The sequence below is a fragment of the Notolepis coatsorum genome (assembly GCF_963971535.1).
Source record: "Notolepis coatsorum genome assembly, chromosome: 4".
NCBI lineage: Eukaryota > Metazoa > Chordata > Actinopteri > Aulopiformes > Paralepididae > Notolepis > Notolepis coatsorum.
In genome coordinates, this window is record NC_140168.1 from 42,513,524 (window position 1) to 42,524,751 (window position 11,228).

At 41.6% G+C, this 11,228-nt stretch overlaps 1 protein-coding gene across 1 annotated transcript; it reads left to right on the forward strand.

Moving 5' to 3' along the window:
- Positions 1-4,939: 4,939 nt before the first annotated feature.
- On the forward strand, positions 4,940-10,575 carry ciarta (circadian associated repressor of transcription a). The gene is made up of 5 exons (XM_084312868.1): positions 4,940-5,113; positions 6,726-7,024; positions 7,259-7,413; positions 7,527-7,677; positions 8,097-10,575. The coding sequence occupies exons 2-5, from the start codon at positions 6,728-6,730 to the stop codon at positions 8,463-8,465; spliced, it is 972 nt and encodes a 323-aa protein (XP_084168994.1). The 5' UTR covers positions 4,940-5,113; positions 6,726-6,727; the 3' UTR covers positions 8,466-10,575.
- Positions 10,576-11,228: the final 653 nt, after the last annotated feature.

An 11,228-nucleotide genomic window follows, 5' to 3' on the forward strand; every position in this document is an offset into this window, starting at 1 on the left:
ATGAGCAGGTTGGCACTTTGCATGGTTGCCTCCGCCCTCTGTGTGTGAATGTGTGAGTGAATGGGTAAAATGTGAGGAACAAATTGTAAAGCGCTTTGGATAAAAGTGCTATATAAATGCGCTATTTACCATTTTAGCCACCCTTTGTTTGAACGCTCCATTCAAGGAGTTCAGGCCATTATGTGTGCGTTAACGCTGCAATGACCTTGGTGCTACAAAGCCTGGGACAGGAACCCTTCGAGCCGCTAGACCAGGTCTCCTTACAATGGCTGTCTCACTCCTCCTGGCCCTCACATCTGCCAAGCACGCCAAGAGCTATGTACCATGTCAGTCCTGCCAGGCTGCTAGGCCATTAAAGGGGATGGTAGCGGTGCCATGCTAAGACATAACCCCACCCTCACTGCTAGGAACATCAGGAGCTCCTCCTGTTCCAAGGAGATTGTCCTGAGAAGTCTTTCCGCCCCCTCTTTGTGTGGATGAAAGGCAGAAGAATCTACACCTGTTGTGCCCAGTGCGTACGTTAACAACACTTTATGTCATGCGCATGGAGTGTATCAGAACAACCCGTCACATCACAGTATGTGTGCCATGGCAAGTCGGCTGGAGTGCCTCTCTTTACGGCTTTGTGAAGGCATCTCCCAAGCCCATATCAAGTGGATCCAACACCACCAGCCGGGATTAGAGCTCACTACACCAGGGGAGTGGCTGCTCCCTCTTCCCTCTTTGGGGGTGTGTCAGTGGAAGACATTTGCATGGCCGCATCCTGGTCTTTTCCATGTCCTTTCATTCCGTTTTACTTATGGACGTGTCCGAGATTTCTCTCTCTCGCTCACTCTGTCCTTGGCACAGGGAATAACACTCCTTCTTCTAGCTCTTGTTAGTTCTTGTTGGGGCTGGCTGTGTTTGCAGTCGTCTCTATATCCTCTAGGTCAGGGGTCGGGAACCTATGGCTCGCGAGCCATATATGGCTCTTCTGGTGACAGCATATGGCTCCCAGAAATGTTTGAGTAAAATGATTTTTTTTTTTTTTTTTAATACTTGTGATATTTCTTAATAATACTGTGTCATTTAAAAGTAAACAGAAATTAGTTTTGAAGATACAGCTAATAGTATCTGTAGCTGAAGATATAGTGAGCAGAGCTGGCGAGGGAACACAAGTGGACAGAAATTAAAAATCTTCAACCTGAAGACCAGCTGATTCTTAAAACTTGGAACGAGCTTCCTGTGACATACCACACAATGCAGCGTGAGTATTGCCGTATTGACCATGTTTGGCTCTACATATGCATGTGGGCAGTCATTCTCGCATATGAGGAACATTAAGACCAACTTACGCTCACGTTTAACTGATGGAAGCCTCAATGCCTGCATGAAGCTCAATCTCACCATGTATGAACCAGATTACAAGGCCATCAGCAAAACCATGCAGCACCAGAAATCGCATTCAAAGTAAGACATATTTAATTTATTATATGTTAAAAATACTATATGGCTCTCAATGAAATATATTTAGAAATATTTGGCTTTTATGGCTCTCCCAGTCAAAAAGGTTCCTGACCCCTGCTCTAGGTCTAGGATTTTTATCTGTTGGATGTGTTAGAGAGTTCTCTCTAAGACACTGCTTCCCCTCTAGACTCATTAGAGCTCAGGCCTTCTGAGCCTATATTCCCTGGCCATTCTTCAGAAAACGTTCTCTCTTATTCCTCAGAGAGGAGGATACTGCTCCTCCCTCACCAGATGGGATTCCAGACCCAGTTCTATGCCGGTTACATGAGTGACCCATCCACCCGGTCTCCTGCCCCCCCCCCCCCTGCCACTCTTCCCTGATCATGGGAACGCATGCATTTCTACTCCCTTCCCTCTGTAGTTACAATTCGTAACATACACACAATTTGTAACCTTCTTGCACTCACAGTCTCTCCTTTCATCTTCCCAGTACAGGGGAGTGCGTTTTTTGAGCCTATGATGCTATCATTTAGCTTGCTTTGGTTTCTGGCAACCCCCCTATCTGCATCCTGTTGGAGCAGTTGGGCAAATGGCAAGTGCATTTACACTCTGGGGATTTCAGACCCCATGCTGAGAGGCTATGCTGTAACCTTTTTGCACACTGAGTATTCCCAGATCCTGAGCAAGTGATTTCAGCCTATGATGTCATCATTGGCTTCACTTATAGCTTCTAGGCCACTCCCCATTGCTTTCCCCCTGGGGTTTTTAGCTTGGGTATAAGTTATTTCCCTATTCTGTATCTCTTCCATGGATTCCCTTCTGGGGTCCAGCAGGAAGTATATTCATCAGGGTTCCATACTGCTTTGTCTAGATCCAGTAGCTGATGCAAGATGTGAAGTCTTCAACAAATATGATGATGGTTATGTATTGTAACACGAGTTATATTATTGCGGGCAAAGCTGGTTGGTTTTCCACCCTGCTGGCCCCCGGGTTTGTGAAAGGCATCGTTGTCATTTTGGTATCTTACGTCGCCTTTTATAGCAGGTGGATGGCAGAGGCTCAGAGCCCTGACAAGTGATTGATGTATGTGCAATTATTTCAGTGTAAGCACTACAGACACGGTACAGGTCCAATAGATGAAGATGATTTGCCCACAGTAATATAACTAGGGTTACAATGAATAACCATCGTTCACACTACAAGTCGAACTGGCCCAAAGAAAAAAGAAAATTGGCTTGCCTTGTATGCGACACAGATCAGATTTTTTCCAAGCACTGTGAACATACTGATACATATCAGATCCCTAACCATGTGACTGCAGTGAGGATTGTCAGACTGGAATTCATGTTTTTTTTTTTTTTTTTTCATGTGTAGATCATGTTGTCATCACTCAGTGTTGGCAGCGGCTCACTTAAAACACAAAAAAGGGAGGGAACATATCGCAATCAAGCAGTATTTGAACAAATTGCGAGAGAAATGGCTGATTGGGGTCACAAAGGAACATGGCAGCTGTATCGATGTTAATGTGCACATGCAGGGTTCAGGGCAGAGATCTGTTTACACTGTCAGATATGGGTCACATGACATGTATGTGAACAGTTGAGGCAGATCTACGCAAGAAATCGGAACGGTAGCGGATACAGATCAGCAAGCTAGCTGTTGGTCAGAAACACCTCTCCCTGAGTTTTAAGCTAGGCTAACTGATCCGCATCCGCTTCCATTCATTTGTGCTAAGCTAGGCTAGCTTGCAGCCAGATTGCTTTATACTGAACACACAGAGAGGAAATTGGTATCTATCTTCTTGTCTGACTCTGGAGAAGACGGTAAGCACATTTCCAATAATGTTGTCATGTTCCTTTAAAAGTTGTTTATAAACCTAAACCCAAATACCTTAAAGGGATATTTCACTTTAGTAGAACTTGTCAAAAGTCAGCACTCACCTCTATCTAAAGTAATCTACAAGTAAGCTATAGCGACCACTGCTGTTCCTGTTGTCCACTGTCAACACCACCATTCCTCCCAGGTGTCGGGCTCCTCATTCACTTGCATTCATTTTGAGGACCAAGTCTAAATATCATACAGCAATATTATTCTGTGTAATGTATTTTTCTGAGTAAAATGTACTTGTTTTTTGGAGTTTATGTTGCCATTTTCAAATTACGAGTATAGGGGGGAAAAGTGTTGACCAAGTGTCTATTTACAGAATGTTTAGAATCTTTCCTCCAGCAAGGCAGCACGTAACCATGGTAACCACTCCATTCCATGCCAGATAAAGATGCACAGCACACTCAAACCTACAACAAATTGACTGGATCTGCTTTTATTTTTCAAAGGTAATACATCTGTAAAGACACGTCAAATGCCTAAACAAACATGTACTTTTGACTCTGAATTGTCTCCTTCATTTAAATCTTCACAGCAGTAGCTTACACTTCAGAAGTATACATATTTAGACTAGCTGCCTGCCATGTTTTAACAAGGTGTAGTTACTTAAAAGCCAAGGCCATAAGATGCCAGTCTTCCATAGTACAGATTTAAATGTGCTGCTTACAGCTCTGAATCAGGAAATACAGTATCCCAGTAAAATCATCATGGGTTGATACTGTCCTTCATAGGGTTGCACGATTGATCTCTTGATGACATAATCAAGTTTTGTATTGCTTGTCTGTCTGAGACCAAGGAACACAATAAATAAGTCTTGACTTTTTTGTAGCATCCTTGACGTTTTTCTGGAATCTTGTGTTTTAAAAAATGTCTAATAAAATAAAATAAAATCACCAGAGTCCTCTCTATGGTGTACAGCTAATGAGAGACTTGTAAGTAAGTAAGTAAGTAAGTAAGTAAGTAAGTAAGTAAGTAAGTAAGTAAGTATTTATAAAGCACCTTTCATACATGTCATGTAGCTCAAAGTGCTGTACACAAACAGGCATATATAACGATAAAAGCAATAAAGTCACAGTGATCAGTTAAGATCAATTCATGTTTACTAATATAAATTGATCTGTACTGTATTATAAAAAAAATAATGACGTATTTTCCATTTAAGGCCTGTAACGTGAACGTAGCCTGTGAGATGGGAGACCGGATTCGATTGACTTCTAATAATTAAATATAGTGTTATTATACACCCAACGTGGACAATGTGTTGTTATTTTAGGGCTAAGCTCACTATTACGTGGCATCATGACGCCTTTAGCAACACTTGGCTATATCAAGACGACGAGACGTCAATATGTCACTTCACAAGCCGCGTGTTATCCCTGTTGATATACCACCAGCTTTCCACACGATCAACACGTGCGCTCGCCGTTCACAGCTACCAGCCAATCGGCATCGAGAATGTCGCTGAGTGGTTCGGCTCCTAGCCAATGGACGAGGGTGGGCTGTTTTGGGAGCCAATGGCAGTGTTTCAGCACGTGTCGGGTCCTGTGTGTGTCGGTCTGCACGTGTCCTCCCTCGCGCCGGAATAGACTGACGAAGTAACGGACCGAGCCGGAGAGCAGAGGAACAGAGAGAGGGGACAGGAGTGGAAGCAGTGGAACAAGCAGTGCGAGTTTGACTTTCGAGATCGTTTATAAGATTGTATTACAAATTATTCTCCATACTTTGTATTACCGTGATCATTTCCCCATACATACTGAAGTCCATTCCAGCTATAAAAAAAAAGGTAAGAGCTTTTCCTTCGATTTAAAAAAAAAAATCTCTGACCAACAGTGGAGATTGTTTTGTCTTTGGCTCACTTTTGAACACCTTAAAATACACGATCTCCAATGTTGTTGTTTTCTTTTATATATTGTATTAATTTATATTGTTCTGGAATCTTATGTCCTAGCGTTATTATGCCAGTGAACCAACTGTTAACTGTTGTCGGCTCGACCCTAACATTTCCCCTCAGTAACTGTTAATGCTCTTCGTTACTAACTGTTAACTACTGACGTTTGGCCAAAACCTTTTTGTATTTGGTATTAATATATGGTATTATATGGCTGGTATATGGTATTATATGGCTGGTATATATGGTATTATATGGCTGGTATATGGTATTATATGGCTGGTATATATGGTATTATATGGCTGGTATATATGGTATTATATGGCTGGTATATGGTATTATATGGCTGGTATATCGAATTATATGGCTGGTATATGGAATACATGTGTGTCAGCCATTACAGGGCTAACGTATGCCGTGCTTGTTGTCTAAACGTGATATGGATATTTCTAGAGGGGACGCAATGTACTGTACTTACTGTACTCACTGGGCCTGCAAACCCAGTCTGCAAAGCCGCAAGTCGTCATCATGTTAACCTTAAACGTTGTTTATAAAACCTATCCCTAAGCCTAACCTCTCCCACTACCTACACATTAAATGTAACGTTAAACATTTTCTCCCGGGCTGTGGCTTTACAGGCCCAGTGAGAGCATTGAGTCTCTCCTTGTTGCAGCCACTGTGACAAAAACACTAGAGGAGCTTGATTTACAAGATGGGAGGAAAACCTATTTTGTGACTTTATAGCCAGTTAACTATTATACTACTATTATACTACTAGTACTACTATGCAATGTTCAGTCCTCTGACACAACATCTTTATCCTAGTGGCTGAAATTGAAAATGACTTTTAAGTCAACATGGTTCCACCAATGAAATTCTCAATAACCTGCATAATTTTTTTTACCACATTACAAAAGTCGAATTTGATCCCTGCAAACGATTATTAGATTTTTATGACTCATCCCTAACGCGCACACACACACACACACACACACACACACACACACACACACACACACACACACACACACACACACACACACACACACACACACACACACACACACACACATTATATGCATGTATCACTGCTATATAACTTTGTTAAGAATAACTACTGTTATTCTTGTCTCCTTAAGAGTCAAAACACCCACTGGGTGTAAGAGTTACTGCTAACAGACTAGATTATTGATTGAATCAGGACATTGATTCTCCCCCTCCAAAAGACATCTCTGGCATTTTAAAACATGTTTGATTTCTCTTGTCCTTTCTTGATTACACCTCATGAGACCTGATGAATCTCCTAAAACATAAAAGCTCCAGGAGTTGTGTGCAACCACTAAAGAATGTATTTGGTTTTGTCTAATGTGAATTTGTAGTGATTAGTATTTGTATTTATAGTATTTGTTGTTCTTATTCAATTCAGTTTGAAGGTTAGATACTTACTTGTAATTCATTATTTATATTAACCTGGTTTTTCTCTCTCTTTCTCTCTCTCTCTCTCCAGAGATGAATTCATTGGGCAAGTCTTGTAAATGGCCATCCATTGACTCTCTCCCCTCCACCCCCGGGCTTCTCTTCAGTGAGAGTGAGCATACTGAGGATGAAGCAGATGTCTTCAACTCTGAGGGAGAGGGAGCAGCAATCCCCATACTACGCTTGGCCTTCACTGGTCATCGCAACCCAGCCCACCGCAGGTCGGAGGGCGAGGAGGGAGACCGCCGTCCCCGCAAAGCTACGTACCCAGCTTCGGTTTTCAAGCCTGGAGCTACCACGATCACAGGAGACGTGGCCTTCGCTCAGAAAGTGAGTAGTTTTGAAAGTTAAAGTCTTGACTTCTGATTTGAACGTTCTTTGTCCCTGTTTTATTGGATTTATTAATATTTCTGTAATAATTGCCGTTTTGATCAGTGTGTCAATATCATTGGACCACTCTAGTCACATAAAAGACAAGATTCAAAGCTGCCCGCACTGAAATCGATATGGTCTTGAGAGGTTACTGATGTACACGTGTCTCTTTTTTATTCTTTGTTCCTATAGTGTGCAGATCTGCAGCGATATGTCAGACCTCTACTTGAGCTTCTAACTGGACTGAAAACGGGACGATTTGAAAGAGGTCTGACCAGTTTCCAGCAGAGCGTTGCCATGGACAGATTGCAGAGGATTCTGGGAATTCTGCAGAAACCTGACATGGGGTAAGCTAGTCAAAATGACTCGTGGCAAAAATAGTTGGCCTGATGCTACTGGTAATTGGCATGGTGTGAATTATGGTCATAACTAATAACCGCTGTTATTTCTTGCCCTACAGAGAGAAGTACCTCAGAACGCTGTTACAGGTGGAGATGATGCTCAAGCTATGGTTCCCTCAGGTGGCCAGGCAGCTATCCTGTTCATCCACCAAGAAGACGCCCAGCCTCCCACCACGCTGGCACAAAAACCAGCTGCACATCCCTGTCAAGGTGGGTTTTTAATTAGGGCTGATGTAATTAATCACATTTTATTTTCAATAAAAATCAAATACGATTTTGGCTTCCAACAGTTATGAAAACAAGATAATCAACTTTTAGCGAGGTCAAGCCTTTGAGGCAGGTTGTGTTTTCTGTTGAATTATATTTAAAATTCAAGGAAATACATTTTTTAAAGTTAAATAAATGCACAATGTTTCCAAAGTCAATGAGTAATCATGTTAAATAATTGCGATCTCAATATTGACTAAAATAATGGTAATTATGACTATTTCCATAATGGAGCAGCCCTAGTCTTAATGCTGCATGTTGCTGGCACCTGATAGCACATTCTAATATGATACATGCATGTAGCTGTTCATAATGTTATGATGACTTTTGTTAAAATCTGTTTTTTCTTCTACTCATTCCAGAAGCGAAAGCTAAGCTGGTTAGACTCGGACTTTCCCAGCAGTGACTCATCTGACTGTCAGCAAGACACCACTAGTAGACTATCTGGGGCGTCTACAGACTGGAAGGGCCTCAGGGATGGCAACGTGGTGTTGGAGGGGGACAGTTGGACCTCTGGTCATGAGCTCAGAGACAACACTTTGGACAGGCCTTCGTACTTCTACAGCAAGGGGGGAAAGGAGAATTGTAAACGACTTGCAATTTCACCGCCCTCCTTTTGTGGCAGCACGGCAACACAAGACAGCTCAGTCTCGTCGAGCTGCACAACGCCTGTGGCTGATTCACCCCAGCTGCCCCTGTTGGACGCCTGCCAAAGAGGTGCCAAGGCATGACGGGCAACGTGCAGGCAGAGGGCAGGCCCCACATAGCATACGAGGAAGTCTAAGGGTGGAGCCAATTTTTTCTCGCTCTGCTGTGACATGTGAATCAAATGGAGGAGGGACACAGAGAGACATTTATGAACATAAAACTGTCCAGAGTAACATTTGATTACACTGGGTCCACTGCACTATTATTACGACCCCATTGGTTGTCTATTTTTATATGTAAGGGAGTGTTACTTTTTTATAATTTTTCTATTTTATTCTTAGACAGATTTTGTTTACTTAATATAACTTAAAGATGAAAATATTTTCTTACACCGTGAAGTAATAATGTGGCACATGTGATATTTAGCCCCCCCCCCCCCCCCCCCCCCCCACACACACACACATATAGCAGAGTTATTCGATGTTACGCCATCAATGGAAAGGAAAAACAAGCATAACAGATCCCACCTCTACACACACAAAAATGGCACAGGGATAGCCTCCTCACCCGACCATACCCTCCTCACCCGACCATACCATTACATTATATTTGCCATCAATTGAAATATACTGTACTTTTCTACAATAAAAACATTGCATTTTTGTTAACAAACGATGTGCGATGTGATTCCTGTTGTGGACATCTGTTTGGGTATTTTGCCAAAGAGCAACTGGTTTTGCTGAGAGCATGTTGAAGGGATCTGCATGATCACCACCGATGTCCGCTCAATGACGCAGCTATCGCAGGGTAACTAGTTGCTTCAGTGGGGAGACATTTTTTAAATGAATTTGTCACACTTTAATTGTAATACAGATGTGTGAGACGGGGGGGGGGCATTTAAATAAATTAAACTCTAAACTCCTGAGGGAGGTTACCGTAAACTTTACAGACGTTTACCAGGAATCTTCCTCACCTGTGCAACCCTATAGGTCAGTGATTGTAAGCCATGCTATACTGTTGGCACTTCACCACCTCTGCCGAGAAGTGCCAAGCCTAACTTTTTGTTACACACCTCACTTTAATGATGATAGTGTCTGCCTCAGTGTTACAGAGCTATTAACTAGAAGCATTCTTGATCCTGTGTTAAAAGTAATTGTAGTTGCACTTTGGATGATGGCAAGGAAATACTATAGAAATGCCAGTGACAATAATTCATGGTGTTATTTATGGTAGATCTGTTTGCAATTGTTGATCGTTACTTGAAAAATGTGGGTTTGCAGCTTTTTTGACCCAGTTGATTTTGGTAACATCTTAATAGTCAATAGTGCTTTAATTGTTTAATTTGTAATCTTTTGACACTGGACATTTCATGTGTCTTTGTGTAGGTTTGCATTTGGAATACACTAAATTAAGACTCCCATCCTTGGTCGGGTATTGGACATTGGTATTGAACATTGGTACGACAACAGGCTCCTACCTCTTATTTAAATGGCCGATTTGTGCGATTAGTTGGACTTGTTATTGTATTTCTCAATCTGACTGATGGTGCTTTACCTATCATTGACAACGAAATATGACAAATCTGAGCCTCTTTTTCATCTCTACACAATTGTTTGTTGGATTGGAATTACAGTGTTTGGGTATTTAACCATCAGGTCGGTGATACAATTGAGTAGCCCGCTTATTAGTCAGCCACTAATTATGTAGCGTGGGATTCTTAATTATAAAAAGAAAAGTTGCCCATTGGTATAAGGGTGGTGACTGGAGGTTCTCTTGCTATTCAGGTGACCTCAGTAATAGCAGCCAACTGAGGTGACTTTTCTACAGGATTCCAAACTGAACTAAATGTGCTGCTGCTTAGAAACTTGTCGGCTCCACCTTTGTTAGCTTTGCCACTTTCACTGACATTCAGGTTTTTAAAAAGAAACCTTTATTGAAAAAGTCCTGAAAATAATACAGTATCAGAACTTCCTGTGCTGTTTTTGTGTATTGATAGCATCTTACAGTACGGGTTGTCCTCTAAAACAGAAATGTTCTATATTTTGCATCTTTATTACAAAACAATTTTTCCAGACTTTTCTATTGTTTCTATATCTAAATCATAGTTCTTCCCTTTACCCTTTCTTTTGTTCTGGGTTAAACCGCAAAATGATCACGTTGTTTTGTTATACTCTCAATGTCATTTTCCTATTGTTGATTGAGTGACTGAAAATGCTCAAAAAATATTCACAATAAAGAAAATATTTGATTAATCTAAACATATGGTTTTATGCCAGAACGGATCATGGATGTGTATGTACAGGATTAGCTGATCTAGCACTGGGCAACTCCCAGGTGTGAATGAAAAAGCATACCTTGTATACATGAGGATTGAGATCTCCATCAAAAGTGAAGAAATACAACTTCCAACAGCTCAAAAACTGATGCACAGAGATGAAATTGATATCAATATCCTCATCTGACTCTGGGGAAGATGGCAACTTAGTTTATTTAGAGTGTTCCTTTAAGCTTCCAGGTGGAGGCAAAACAGCAGCCTTTTGTCATAGCCTCTGTAATAGAGGGGGACGGGACCACTGGATGTCTTCCAGTTCAGAAACTAAATGATAGAATAATGTGATCCTCATAGGGGAGGGACCTTAGGTCCAGAAGCCAGGCCCCTTCTGCACCACCCGGTTGGACAGCTCATTTGCTGATGATGCCAGCTTTAAGAGGTGAAATATTAAAGAGCATTCCTTGAGGGATGATGCACATGGCAATATTGGGAAAAATGTAAATGTTGCATTTATATAGTGCTTTTATCCAAAGCGCTTTACAATTTGTTCCTCACATTTGACCATGCAAGGTAG